The 15,634-nt window shown below is 40.2% G+C and overlaps 1 protein-coding gene and 1 long non-coding RNA gene across 12 annotated transcripts in view; one reads left to right on the forward strand and one right to left on the reverse strand.

Annotated features, from left to right (window-relative positions):
• Positions 1–1,751: 1,751 nt before the first annotated feature.
• Positions 1,752–8,705, reverse strand: SC5D (sterol-C5-desaturase). The gene is made up of 4 exons (XM_025928059.2): positions 6,567–8,705; positions 5,624–5,756; positions 3,655–3,755; positions 1,752–3,305 (listed from the first exon to the last, which is right to left on the reverse strand). Exons 1-4 carry the CDS (start codon positions 6,774–6,776, stop codon positions 2,850–2,852), a joined length of 900 nt encoding a protein of 299 aa, XP_025783844.2. The 5' UTR covers positions 6,777–8,705; the 3' UTR covers positions 1,752–2,849.
• A 4,068-nt stretch (positions 8,706–12,773) lies between these two features.
• Positions 12,774–15,634, forward strand: part of LOC147576915 (uncharacterized) — a 69,259-nt gene continuing 66,398 nt past the window's right edge. For 2 of the 11 annotated variants that reach the window (XR_015241281.1, XR_015241285.1), the window contains exon 1: positions 12,776–12,857. This is a non-coding gene — a long non-coding RNA (uncharacterized LOC147576915). The other 9 variants (XR_015241282.1, XR_015241289.1, XR_015241288.1 and 6 more) reach the window with 8 other exon arrangements.

The raw sequence follows: 15,634 nt of genomic DNA on the forward strand, positions 1-15,634 counted from the left end.
ACTTCCACGAATATTGTCTGAATTCCTCTAAAGGAGATTGGCCAATGCAGTAGTAGTATAGAAAATAATGGCAGACTACTAAACATCATACTGCTTAATAAGATTAGAATTTTTTTTAAAAAGGCGGAAAAAAAGAAAAAAAAAAAAGATGGGAGAGTACAGACCAGCTAGATTATTACTAACGTTTTTGGGAAGCTTTCCTCTCCCTATAAATTCTGTCCTTTCTTTTCTATTAGCGACACAGTAGTAAGAACCTAGAGGAAACTAACACACAGTTAATTAAGGGCACAAAGACATCCAGTGGATGGATAACTTGAAATACTCTGGGGGCTCATTCATCACTTCAATGCCTTTTACTGGGACCCCCGAAAAGAATAAATTATGTGCGCATGGCAAACTGGCTAGCTGTTCCAGAAAGCAGTTGCCCCATCCTTCCAGGCACAATTGGACACATTTTCCAGAATCTCTTTCAGTGTGATTGGCCATACAACTAAGTTCTGTCCAAAGGAACATGGCAAGGGATATGCATGACTTTTAGGCCTGACCCACAAACATTTTCCATGGGTACCTTTCCCTCTTCCTCTGTGGGCCTCTCCAACAAGCAAGACTGTAAACTAGAGATAGGTAGCCCCAAGATGGAAGGAGCCTGGGTCTCAGAATGACTGCGGAGAGCTGCCCACTGACCAGAAACATCCACACTAGGCTTTACATGAAAGAAATAACCTTGGAAAAGTCATACAACTGCATTCCAATTTCCTCATGTCAAGGACTTGTAATAGTGCCTGATCAGGAGTGAAACTCAATAAACACTAGCTGTCATCCACAAGAGTCCAAAACTTTTGGGATGCAGCAAAAGTGATCCTAAGAGGGAACTATACAGCGATACAGGCCTACCCTCAGAAGCAAAATAAAATCTCAAATAAACCACCTACCCTTACACGTAAAGAAGCTAGAAAAAGAACAACAAAGTCTAACACCAGCAGAATGAAGGAAATAATAAAGATTAGAGCAGAAATAAATGATATAGAAACTAAAAAAACAATAGAACAGATCAATGAAACCAGGGGCACGTTCTGAGAAAAAAGTCAGTAAAATTGATAAACGTCTAGCCAGACTTACCCGAAAGAAAAGAGGGAGGACCCAAATCAATAAAATCACAAATGAGAGAAGAGAAATAACAACCAACACCACAGAAATACAAACTATTACAAGAGAATATTATGAAAAACGATATGCCAACAAATTGGACAACCTGGAAGAAACGGGTAAATTCCTAGAAACAGATAAACTACCAAAACTGAAACAGAAATAGAAAACTTGAATATTAGCCGTCATTATCAGAGGAAACAAAGTTTGCTTAATTTCCTAATTTTGGGGGGTCCAAGTGGAGCACTGGAGCCAGGGGGGTTAGTGACCATCACTTGTCTGCATTTGTCAGTTACAAAACACCAACTGGCACGCTAGTATGTTTAAGTAGCAGGACCCTGTCAACAGTAACTCAGAAAAAAATACTTTCTTCAGGACACCAAGCATTACGTTTTATGACGGGTCTCTTGCTAAAACACTCATGTCTAGTAAGAATGTGAATATAAAAAGAATGTGCTACCCCTTCTTTCTCTCTTGACTCGGAGCATTTGGGAACATTTAAAAGCTTCAACAATCCACATCATGTCTGTGGTTTCAAGTTGACACAAAATTTGTACAAAGAATACTTTGTGCGGTTACAATATTTAACTGATACAGTTTAATAATAGTGATAATCAACTTTTATTGATTTTACATAAATAGCTTATAGAATGCCTTTCCAAATCATGTTTTCCCAACATATTTGTTACAACACACAACATTTCTTTACGAAAGTATTTGTTAAATCTTCTTGCACAGAATGTGGGGGAAAGTGAAGGGAGAGGAGAGAAAATTTCAAAGCTAATCTTCAGTGATAGGCCTAAATTTTTGGCAATTACTTCCTTTCATAGGAAATTACAGGATTGTAACTTTGAAACATATCAAAAGTGCAGTGCATCCTTTTAATTAAAAAAGCAGTAATGTCAAATATATTACTTGGGCATCAAATTTCCCTTTCTAAATATACTCAGGTTCACATAATACTTATTAAACAACGGTTTAAAACAATAACCATCAAAATCTTAAAATAGTCCCAGGTTTGGATTAAATCATGGTAGTATGAACATTTTCTTAAAAATTCTAGTTTATGTTTTCATCAGTAAAATGCAATTATTTGACAATGTCTACAGAGAAGCTTCCTACATGTAGGAAGATGATAATCTTCTTATACCTGCTATTAATTAGGTCATTTACTTGGCTGCTAATGTTTTATCAGAGTTTTTTTTCACACTGATGTTTCCACTTGAACAAACACTATGGGTAGTCATTACCACACCAACACTGAAGACTTAACCATTCCTGAAATAAGGAACCCTATTCCTATTAGTATTTCTTTGTTATGACGCTTAGCGTTGGTATTATCAAGCATAACATATTTTTCTTAATCAGTATGGGTGGATTAAGGCAAAAGGACATAACCTAGTCCCCTCGATAATTTATTCTCTATCCTTACAAAAACCACTGAGGCTATACAAATTATAGATACGCTGGCTAGAAAGACATAACTTGCCCTTCAGACCAACACTTAGTATTGTAAGCACGAGGTTGAAAATCTTGGTGTTCACAGACAGCATCTTTCCTTGACCTACCATCATGATGAGCAGAACCCACAACGTGGACTTTCAAATACCATTTACTTGCTATGTCTCTTGGTTGTATGTATGTAGATTATTTTTCCTTAACTAAAAATATTTTGTCATATTCAATAACAGGGCAAAAATCTACTACTCAGTCTTTGTAAGCTCTCCACTGAATAATTTTCCATTTTTACAACCGTTTTCTGCGTGGCTGTTCCATTTTTCTTCTGTCATCTTCTTCACGTAACTAAGTGGTCCCTTCCCTTCGAAGGAGGAAGGATTTTTGAATGAGCCTCCAATTCTATCCCACAAGGTGAAATACTGTCCATAGTTATAGTCAAAGAACATGTGGTGGTCTGTATGATGGGCTGAGCCATTAATAAATGGCCTTAAAATGTGGGGAACACGGAAATCACCATCATGAATGGAAATCGTCCAGATATTGACCAGGATGTACAAGCCTAAGTAAACCACCTTGTGTAGTGGAAAGATAAAAGGGTATATATGGTAAGGTAGACTCTGAAGGAAGCCATCCACGGGGTGAAAAGCATGACTTGCAAATGGAGTAGGAATCTTCCAGAGATGATGAGGTTTGTGTATGCGCTACAGAAGGAAAGAACACAGTTAATAACCACCTTCACTTTTCAACTTAGCTTTCCATGCCCATGTCATGAGCATGTCATTTCCAATGACCTAACTAAAAAATCTCTATAAATTCAGCAAAATCACTCATGTTATAAAATGCCCTCCTTTACCTGAAACAGTAACATTTTAACATAGCCCCTCCAGACCCATAAAGAACACAAACAAAATGAACCTGGTATCTGTCATGCTGTGGCTACTTAGGTATTTAGTAAGTTACAGGAAATTCTGGGAAACAGAAAACAGAATTTGTAACCATACACTGCTGAAATGGATATAGTTTTTCTCTTTCCCCTAAATATCACTCTACCTTATACACAAGCCTATGATGAAGGCCTCTGTGAATCCAGTAGATCAGCATGTCAGTGAAAAAGAGGAAGGACAGTATACTAACAATGAGCCGAAACCAGCCTAGAAGAGACAACACGATAGATCAGAACCAAGATCCGGCTTCCAGGATCAGAATTTACTTTGTACTTGACTTGTCCATCTCAGTGGACCAAATATGATCCTAGACCTAACACTATCAACTGTTTTGGCTAATTCAATACATTATAAATTAATCTTCCTAATCTCTCTGGTATCTGCTCATTTTCTCATTTGCCTCTCATAAAACCTTAAAGTGCCCCCACCTCAAATATTAAATTATGAAGACATTTATGAGACAAAAAAAACATATGCTTAAGGCATCTTTCTTATTTAAATCTCTGGGCATAAATAACACTGTTTATTTTTCCTTCATCTTAATCCTCATAAAACATATCTTTACATACTATTTTCCCGCTTAGAACTTTATTTCCTGCTAAATACCTAAAACCTAGCATTTCCTCCACAACCCAACTTTTTCTGATCTTTCCTGCCTGATCCATTCCTGTACTAACCAGGCTAGTTTACTCACTGTCCTCCCAACATCTTGAAAGTCTCACCTCTGTACCTTTACTCATTCTGTTCCATGTGTCTAGAATGCACTTTCTCCTTTTATATTTACTCAGAGTCCTATCCACTTTTCAAGGCCTAGTCAATTCATCGCCCTACTGTATAATTCTTGTTCCTTCTTTTAAATATCTAACCTCTTACTTGGACAGCAGCTGTGCGGGTGCAAGCGAGCCTGAGGACCAGTCCCAGATAGACCACTTATTTGCTGAATGACCACTTATTTGCTGAATGGGCAAGTTACTGACACTCTCTGTACATTAATTTACTCACCTATAAGAGGAACGTAATAACAGGACCTATGTCGTAGAACCGATATAGAATAAAATGGATTGATACGTGTGGAAAGCTTAGAAGTAGCTGGTACGTATTAACACTCAATAAATGTTAACTACTATTCTCGCTTTCTAATACTAGACACCAGAAATGTCTCTTCATTAAATAATTTCAGAATTTCACAAAAATTTAGTCACTGCAGGACTGGCTACAAGAGAAAAAAAGGAATAATCTAAAGGCCTAAAATCGGGGATCATTTAAATAAACTATTGATATCTACATAATGTGATACTGTAACTCATACACTATATAAGGTCAATATTTACTGAATGAAAAGATGGCCATATATATATACACTACCAAGAAAAAAAAGCAAAGTCCAAACCAGTACATGTAGTAGGGTTTCATTTTTGTAGCAGAAATGATGAAGTATACATGCATAGAAAACTAGAGGATGTATGTCAAAAGAGGTAGTTTCTAGGTAGCAGGACAGTGGATTTAAAATCTGTATTTTCTGATTTCCTATAATTATGTACTATTTGAGCTTTTGAGGGAGTCTGAATTCAATAAAGAGAATAGTAAATGAATGCAAAGCTCTATCTCTGATCTATCCATCTTCCCCTAAGCATAATTCCATCCACAACCAGCTTTAAAATTGATAGATTAGGAAATGTGCATTGTGTGGCAAGACATGAATGCATAAAAAAAAAAGCATTAAAAACAATTAAATGGGGAGCCTGGGGGGCTCAGGTGGTTGAGCGTCCAGCTCTTGATTTTGGCTCAGATCATCATCCCGGGGTCATGGGATTGAGCCCACATCGGGCTCTGCGCTGACAGCTCAGAGCCTTCGGATTCTGTGTCTCCCCCTCTCTCTGCCCCTCCCCTGCTTGCACTCTGTCTCTTTTTCTCAAAATAAATAAACATTAAAAAAAATTTAACCAACATAAAAAATTTTTAACTGAAAAAAAAACCCCACAAACAATCTGTAATTATTTTAAAAGAAGAAAGAGAGGCAGATTTGGTTCTTGAGAGAAACCACTCTGTGCCTCATGTTCATATTATTTACTTACCACTTGGAAACTCTCCTATGTCATCATATAATTTGCTGTAACCTCTCAACTCTAGCAGGAACAATGCAACAGTGGGAATACTAATCCACGGCAATGACTGCACAGTAAACGTAATCTCTCTATAGACTTGATTCTGAAAACGAAATTTCCAATACTTAAAAACCACAAAGTCTATGTTAAACAAAACCAGCATGAAATTGATGAAATTGTCTTGGAATGGATTTTTCAATCTCTTTTATGTGAAGGAGCTTACTGCTAAACTGTTTCTGTTAAAATGTTAATACGTGGGAATGCATGTGTAAGAAAGACACTTCTTTTTTAAAAAGCAAATACGCTAAGTACCTTGAATTCTTGATCTTACTCTTTTTCTCACAAAATCCGCATTCTACACGTCTATTTATAAAATGATCCTTTCTTTCATAAATAACTTCCATCCCCAAACCTCTCTTGATTTTTTCTTTTTTTAGTCCTTGGGGGAACTGATAAATATAAATAACTGAAATAGAAAATGACTGTAAATAAATTTACAATCTCCTATCGTGTCAAAAGATATATATATATATATATATATATATATATATATAAAGATATATATATATACACACACATAGTAAAAACATACTTCAGTTTGTGAAAGTCAAACATTAAAGCAAATACACAAATGTGTGCATTTATTTATTCATCACTGTTAGCAAAGAAATTCTATATATCTAGCAAGACACCAGGCTTATAATTAAAAAAGAAAAAAAAAAGAAGTTGGGTTCATTTATTTGTTTCCATTAAGAGAGGGGATTAGCCCTACCAAAACTATCTAACCCATCTAATGCTGGTTGCAGAAATTTTTCTTAATGGTTATAACCAGTTTAACCTGAAAATCTCACACACAAATACGTATTATTTTTACGGTAAAAACAGTTAAAAAGTAGGTAAGAAAATCACTTACCTTTAAAAACTGTGGATGCTTCATTAATGAATGATCAAAGACAAAATAATAGCTCAGTGTTGCAAAGAAGAAATAAAGGATATAAGCGCCAAGATTTGTTACAATTAGGAGACTAATAGTTTGCCGGAAGATGTCGTCCTCGGGCCACGAGGCTGGGTAGATGTACGGCGTAAAAAAATAATAATCTGCAGCACTGAGTACAAGATCCATCTTAGTCCCTGAAGGATAAGCATGTGCAACAATTATTTAGCCATGTTGATATTTTTTAATGCGAAACATTTTTAGAAAAACTATATATGAAGTTCCTGCTTAACGAATATCCTGAAGTTTGAGGACATTCTCTGCCGGTAAGGTTGTAGGGCAACAGGCACTACCCTACATTGCTATGGCCTTGCAAAGTGATACAGTTCCTGTGCAGAGCAATTTAACAATATGTTACCACAATATTCCGCCACCACTGCAAATGTATTCAGCACTCACGTTTCCATCGGGTATTACCTTAGCCAATTCACCAGGGTTAGGTGTAGCTGTTTCCTGACCAGCAGAGTAATTTTCACCATACTTTCAGATATTTTTCATTACCCTGCTCCCTAAACTTGATTCCTCTCTTCTTAATACTAACATTCTTCTTCAGTAGTAGTTCTTCCTGATATATTCCAGCTTGTTTCAAGATCAACGAAGCAACCGGTGGCATTTATTTATGTTCTTGTTGTCAAATCCACTTAATCGGAACATGGTTAGGATCTTTGTTTTCTGTCCTGGGCGGTGGTTTCCTGGTTTTCGTTAGTTCTCTCTTGGTCCTCACCACCAGTGTAAAACTTTGGCAATCTGTTCTTCTAGTCTTTAAGTCACATGGTGGTAGTGCCCACACCGTCTTCTTCAGCAGGAGGCCTCACAGACACACGACGCACAAGTTCCTACAATATATAACTCCGTGTTCTGTGCTATTACCAATGACAGGTGCTTCCATTCATTCTGTTATTCATATGGACTTTCATTACCTCTTGTTTCTTTTTTAATGTTGCCATATGCAATTAAACCGAAAGTAACAAAAACAGTCCCAGCAAATTGCAAGGGGTGGGGGTACCTGACAGGTGCACCAACACAAAATGGGCACCTCAGTCAGTGGGAGTAAGCCCTTGCCACCAAATGAGTTTGAGTGCCCACCTTTAAAAAACAAAAAAACTTCTGGTTTTTCAGGGCTTTTCGGACGTTGAAAGTGTGGCTAAGGGACTATGGACATATGTTTCCTTTGTGTGACTTCGCTGCTGTTTATCTAACTCATGTACAAGGATTTGGATAGATTCTAATCTTAGGTGATTTAAAACAATGCTACAACGATTAACCCTACTTTGTGTAAATTTCTACAAGCAGAAAAGCTAGGACAGAGTTGAACTGCATTGGTCACTCTGGTAGACACTGCCCAATTGCTCTGCACAGGAACTGACCACTTTGCAAGGCCACAGTGCCTATAGCTCTACAACCTTAACAGACAGTATCATCGAACTTTAAGATGTTTGCTAATCTGATAGCAACAAAAATGATATCTCCGTGTATATTTACCTTTTTCTTATTATGAGTGAGGTTGAGCATGACTCCACATATTTAGAATAATTTATATTTTTTTCTGTGAAGTAATGTCTTTATCCCTTGCCCATTTTCCCACTGAGTTGTCAGTTTCTTAAAATCAAATTCTAGAAGTTCTTATTTATTAAGAGTGTTTAGCTCCTTTTCTGTGATAGGCGTCGCAAACATTTTTTTCTCACTTTGGCATGGAAAGTTTTTTTTTTTTTTAAGTTTATTTTTATTTATTTTGAGAGAGATACAGAGAGCAAGCAGGGGAGGGTCAGAGAGAGAGGGAGAGAGAGAATCCCCAGCAGGCTCCGCATTGTTGGCACAGAGCCTGATGCGGGGCTCAAACTGGGAGATCATGACCTGAGCTGAAATCAAGGGTCGGATGCTTAACTGACCAAGCCACCCCGGTGCTTAGTTTTAGTTAACTAATGCCAAATGCCAGATATTGACATATATCCTTCATCATACACTGTTAATTCATTCAAATAACAATTAAGCATCAAGCTCTACACTAGATAATGAGCCTATAAAGATTGAAAAGATACAGTCAAAATCCATCTTCAAGATAAGGCAATTTTAGAAATAATTACATCAATGCAAGTGCTATAACAAAGGTATACACACATCTGATTCAGGCGTTAAAGGACATTATCAGAAAGAAAAGTTTAGAGAGAGGCATTTCAAATAAAAGTAACAACTTGCAAAGGCATGGAAAAAAGTCATGCTACATTCGTGACTCAATGGGTGTCCCTGGTGGGTGCCAAACAGTGTGACGGGTAAAACAGAGGGGAAAAAAATGTTTGAGGATAAACCTTATAAAAGGAAAGTGGTGTCAGACTGGGAAGGGCTCTGTTGCCCTGCTAGGGAATCGAACTTTCCCTCATACACGACGGGGAGATACCAAAAAGTCTCTGAGCAGGGAAGAGATTATAATTACACCCGTACTTCATAGAAACCATTCCATTAGGAATATGAGTATTGATGAGAAAAAAAGCAAGAGCCAGAGCCAGAGATAGACTAATTTGGTTGCTCCTGTGATAGACTAGCTCAGCTCTAAGAGCACACATATTCATCAGAGATTGAGCAAGTAAAAAACCCACAGGGCTTGGGATGCCTGGGTGGCTCAGCTGGTTAAGCATCTGACTCTTGATCTCAGCTCAGGTCTTGATCCCAGGGTCATGAGTTCAAGCCCCATGTTGGCCTCAGCACTGGGGGGGGGGGGGGGGTGCGATGGGGGGGGATGAGGGGTGGAGCCTGCTTAAACAAACAAAAAACAAAAAAACCCCATAAAACCCACAGGGCGTGACAACCAATTAAATACTGGAATATGAAAGAGGGAGAAATGCAGGATGACTATGAGATTTAAGCTGGCTCATGTGGATGATGATGTCATCATAATCAAAAGAGGGAACTCTGGGAGAGCTGTTATATTTGGTGCCACAGGGACAAATATATATATTTGGGACACGCAGGGCGTGTAAGGAATGATGGAGTCAGTTTGGGTCTTAAATCTAATTAGCACAGACTAATAAGCTTTAACTCTATGCTTCTTCTTAGACATAAAGTAGTAGATTACATGCAAATATGAATCGGAAGTTCAACAGCGAGCTTGTACTGGTTGAAGCTGAAGCCATGAGGAGTAGAGACTGCTAAGGGAAATAATGTAGCAAAGGAAGTACACTAAGTCATACCAGGAAACATAAACATTTAAAAACAACCCAGCAACTAGATATTGTGACACCACTAAAGGTTGGTTAAGAGTTTCCAGACTAATCTACATGTTACCTATAGAGTCCCGTAGCCCTAAGACAATACAGTAAGTACAGTGCAGCCAAAAACAATTCAAACGGTAACCAGAAATCTACTTTAATCAACCTTCAATATCAGACGTGAGTAATAGCTTTCACAAGATCTCAGTCCCTAACTTCAGTTTTGCTTTTATCTGAGGACCATGCTAGTTGTGTTCATTTGTACATTCCCTGTGCATAATTGCTGCAACGACAAACCAGTGCCGGAAAGGGAGGCAGTTTAGATACTGTGAAATGAAACCTATTTTAAGTGTGTTTAGAATTTTGGCTTCAATTAATTTTATTTGTTGAATGTAGAAATTAAGTATTCCTAAATACGTTGCCATACTTTCTGACATCTAACAAAGAAATCTTTTGAAATCAGTAACAATATAATCTCAAAATTGCAGTTCAACTTGGAAGTTTATATTCAAACCCACATCTGTAAAATGAGATAATGTATCTTCATTATAGAATTGTTCTCAAGGTTTAGGCACTAAGTTTCTAGTCTTTCGGCACTGACACAGAGAAGTTATTCAAGAAACAGGAGCGATTATTACTGCTGCTACAGGAGCCAAAGCTGAGTCAAAATTACTTTAACCTAAGGGAGAAAGAGGTCATTTGGTTTTTCTTTGAAAAATAACTGATAATATCTAGTATCAATATTTACTGTACACTAGGCAGTGTAAATATTAGCTCATTTAACCCTTTCAAGAAACCCCATGAGTTAGGTACTAGTATTATCTTATGGATCAAGAAGCTGGGCACAGGAAATACTAGTAACCTGCTTGGGATCATCAAGTAACAAATGCTGGAGCTGGAACTCAAACACATGCAGTCTGGATGCAAAGTCCAAGTTCTATTTTTTTTTTCTTCTTTTTTTTTTTTTTAAATGTTTAGTTGTTTAGAGAGAAAGAGCAACCGGGAGTAGGGGAGGGGCAGAGAGAATCCCAAGCAGGCTCCGCAATGGCAGTGCAGAACCTGATACAGGGCTCAAACCCACGAACTGTGAGATCATGACCTGAGCCCAAATCAAGAGCTGGACGCTCAACTGACTGGGCCACCCAGGCACCCCACAAAGTCAAACTTCTTAAACTCGCACCAAGTTCCACTGCCTCTTCATCACTATCTCAACTCTTCAGCTCCTTAATGTTTACAATTCTCAGTGACTACAAATTCACATAATTTTGCATACGATTTTAAGGGGTTTATACCCCACTGAAGTCAGGGTCTTCACAGACCCTAAGTTAACTACCCATGACTGAAACAAAGCTGGTACTATTTTACATTTACAGAAACAAAGAAACTTTATAAAAATAAAACACAGTTTTTAATAAAACACAATTAGGCTTAGAATATCGGAGTCTACTCTTACTTTTGCTTTATTTTAAAAGTATAGACAGTAACGGCTAACATTTGTTGAGAATCAGGTATTATTTAAAAACATTTTTTCTGTATCACTTGGCTTAATTATCACAATCCGAGGAGGTAGATAATTCTGTAACCTTCACTTTAGAGAAAGGGAAACTGAGGGCAGGAGTGTTTAAATAACTTAAGTAACAAGTAACAACTGGGATGTATAGTCTAGAGTCTGTTCTCCCAGCTTCTACATTATATTATCTCTCAAGTTGTACTCATACGGATGCGGCATTCTGAGTATTCCACGCTAATTACATTACATAATGAATGGGAAAGCATTCTGTAAGTGATCAAGGATCATGTACTTATTATTTTTTAGATGCTTATCATTAGAAACCTAAATACGCACGCACGCACCAACGGTGATATAAAGACAGGTAACCTGCTGGAAGGTTTTGGTTAAAAAATACCTGCCTACCGCAAGCTTTCCAGTTTGGAAACTTTACGTACTGACATTTGGAACTTTATCTATTTACACCACCTCCAAATTTATTCTGCTATAACACAGGGATGCCAAGAGACAGGACTTCTTCCTTTTTTCGACGCTAACTTGATACATTATTTCCCTTCCCTTTTAGTCTTTACAAACCGCGGACTGTTGTCCCTCCATCCTAATTACGTTGCAGTAACTGGGGTTTGCACTGCAATTGTCAGGAGGTCCCAGCCTAATTTCTTTGCCCCTTTAAAAAACAATAAAGGGAAAAATCCCTCCAAAACATAGGGAAGTCTGTCTCAAAGCAAAGCATTAGCGTTCACTGGACAGACTTCCCTGGGATGAGCGATCCGCAGTAGCCAACTTGTCGTTTTCCTGACGTCCCTCACCGTGTGTGTTGCTTTCATGTGCGGGCCTCCTCGGCGCCCCGAAACGTCCTCGGGCCAGGCTACAGCCCCCAGACACCGCAGGTCTCCCGGATCGCCCCTCTCCCCATCCCCGCCAGCGAGCGCCAGTGAGCGCCCCCTGCGCCCGCACTCGACGCCTCACGGCCTGCGCACGCTGTCAGGATGCCCGGCTGCCTGCCAATCCCTGCCGTGGGTCACCGCTGGAGCCCCAGCGCCCGCCCGGAGCCTGACACCCCGCAGCCGGTCGTGAAAAAAGCGTCTGGCGCGCTCCCAACTTCCCCACCTGGGACCCATCCTGCGGATTTCTCTCCCTCCACTTCCCTTCCTCTCCTCGCCCATCCCTCTCCGGAGGTATTCCGCCGCCGCCGCCGCCTGCCCTGCTGGCATCCCTACCTTCCGAAGGTCGTCCGCCAACGACGTCGCAGGTTGCCTTGGGCCAAAGTGAACCCAGCGGCGTTCAGCCAGCGGGCCTGGCAGGGAGGGGCGTAGCCAGACCCACGCTCCTAGCGGCCGGAGCCGCCAGCCAATCAGGGGCCGGCGGCATAAGCTGATATGACGGCAGATCGCGCGACTTGGCTGCGCGCGGCGCTTGGCGGTCACGTGGGCGCCGCGCACTCGGCCCTGCCCCCTTCGTCCTCCCAGTGGAAGAGAGGGCGGGACCGTGGTTCAGGTACCGTAGCAGCGGCGGGTGGAGTTTCAGGTTTTGTTTTTGTCTTTTTTCACTGTCACTGACGTGTGTAGCTCAGATGCTGCCCGAATCAGGTTTCCTGTATTAATGGAAACATCCCTAAAACCGATGCTCTACGTTGAGGGAAATAGATATTTCCTTTGAGGTGAATGTCGGGTCGGGGAGGGGGGCGGGGGGCGGGCGGTGCATTTTTCGACCCAGGTGAAGGAGGCTCGATTATCCGTAAGACGATTGCTGATATTTCTTAGCCGGGAGCCTGCCCTTTTATATAGCATTGAATGGCGGGAGTTTGGCTGAACCAGTTTAGGTAGGTGTTTTAACTGACACGAAGCTTTTCATAGAACCGATAAAGCAAATCTGTGCAGACTGAACGGGAATATGTGTGGCTTCCTAGAGCTTTGCTGTTGTCTGGGAGTGTGTCGGCTTTTTGTTTGTTGGATTGACTTTTTTATTTTTATTGTTTTTTTTTTTTTTTTGCGAAGTTTGCTTTTCTAGACGTAAATTGCGGTGGTCACCCTTGTAAATTTCCTGCGCGCCTCAGTGTAGTGCTTCCCACAGTCCAACCGGCAGTGTCAGCATCATCAGGGAGTTTCTTGGAAATAGAAATGTGGGGGAAATACAAATTTCAGACTTACTGGATCAGAATCTCCTCCGGGGCGGGGGGAGGGCGGGCAGGAATCTTTTAATAAACCGTGAGTGAGTCTAATGTTTGGTAGAGAACCACTGCTCTAATGAATTTGACCAGTCAGAAGAAAATCTGGCCTTCAGTTTTGCTCCCTCCAGGGGGATACATAGGAAAAAAAAATGCTGGAAAGTAGGAGATGACAAAGTTTGGGAAATCATTTCTGTTTCCTTATAGGACCGTCAGAAGTGCAACAATGTAAGGGGAGAAATTATTAAACTCCGATCATAAACACCTGTTGTGTGAATACTGCTTTAAATATCTGTGGCTTGTCTCCTATTTTCTTTTTTTAATTAGCTGCAACAGTATCTTAGCTGCAGGTGTGCAACATAATGACTTGATAACAGTATGTTTGTTTCAGGTATACAACATCATGATTTGTGCAATTGCCTGCTACTTTTTTTTTTTTTTTAGTTTATTTATTTATTTTTAAGAGAGAGTGGGGCAAGGGCTGAGAGGGGCACAGAGGATCCAAAGCAGGCTCTGCGCTGACAGCAGAGACCCGGATGTGGGGCTCCAGCTCACACACCGGGGGATCATGACCTGAGCCCAAGGCAAATGCTTAACCAACCAACTGAGCCACCTGGGCGCCCCGCCTCCTACTTTCTAAATCGCATCTCTTCTTTGTTTCTTTTGTTATTGTTCTCATTTCATCTTTTAATTTTTGAAATTAAGATTTTTTTTTTGGTTTCGTTTCTGGGGAACATAAACATGCAGCTTGTTAACCTTAAAAATAAACAGCTAGTTATTTTGCCAGCAAAAAAAAAAGGGGGGGGGTTTGTTTGAGAATAGCAGAGAATTACACTGGGGGACAAGCAAGCGATGGGAAAATCACAGGCAAATCCACAGAGCGAAAGAAAGGATTGCCAGTTTATAGAGGAAAAGGGGAACGGGGGACGGCTTTTATAAATTGGAAGTCCATCGGAATGCACTGGGAGTTGGAAGCATGGTGGTTTTCATTGGCTGAGCTGTTGCCTGGGCAGAGGAAAACCTTTCTCCTACTGGGGTAGTCAAGTAATAGCAAAAGTAAATGGACTTGCAAGGTAGGCTCTTCCTGTTGTGTCCGCAATGGACTAGGAGAGCTAGGGTGTGAAAGCACCGGCTGCTGACCTCTCAGCTTCATTTTAGTGAGATTTCCTTGTATTGATACAGATTTAAAAGGCATCGACCTAGTACAAAGTTTCCAAATTTGCAGCTGCTGTAGGCTCCTTGTGTGGTTTGTTTAGTCCAGAATATTTTTCTCCTTCACTTAAGTAATTTCACATTAAAAAAAAAATAACAGACTATCGTGAAAGACTGGGAAATCTGATATTGAAATTATAAACAAATGTCAAAAATAATATCCTGAATAGTTTGAATTTTTTCATTGAATATGTACTGGATAGTAAAACAGACAGTCATAAGTGCTACGAAGAAAACCAAAGGGTGAAAGGATCAGAATTGATGAGGGCTATTCCTTTAGACAGCATGGTCAGAGTCTCTCTGTGTGGGGAACATTTGACCACAGCAGAGTTAGGGGGCCCCATTTAGTTGGAAGATTCTGAACTGAGATTCAGAGTCTGAAAGGCTTTTTTTTAAGTTATTTTGAGAGAGAGAGAGAGCGAGAGCGTGCAAGTGGGGTGGGGCAGAGAGAGAGGAGAGATAGAGAAGCCCAAGCAGGCTCCACATTGTCAGTGCAGAGCCTCGTGCAGGGCTTGAACTCATGAACTGTGAGATCATGACTTGATCCGAGATCAGAGGTAGAATGCTTAACCGACTCAGCCACCCAGGCTCCCCTAGGGTCTGAATGTTTTTGGTGAACAGTTAGGGTCACCGGCTCTCAAACATCTATTTGTATGCATTTAGTGTAAAAAAAGAAAAATTTTTTGAGAGAGACAGAGCGAGCAAGGGAGGAGCAGAGAGAGAAGGGGGAGAGAGAATCCCAAGCAGGCTCCACACTGTTAGCACGGAGCCCTCACGAACCATGAGATCATGACCTGAGCTGAAACCAAGAGTTGGATGCTTAACCAACTGAGCCACCCAGGTGCCCCTGTATGAATTTAGTTTTTTTTGTTTGTTTGTTTTTTGTTTTTTTTTT

This window comes from Puma concolor, chromosome D1 (assembly GCF_028749965.1).
Source record: "Puma concolor isolate L17-30 chromosome D1, mPumCon1.1.hap2, whole genome shotgun sequence".
Lineage (NCBI taxonomy): Eukaryota > Metazoa > Chordata > Mammalia > Carnivora > Felidae > Puma > Puma concolor.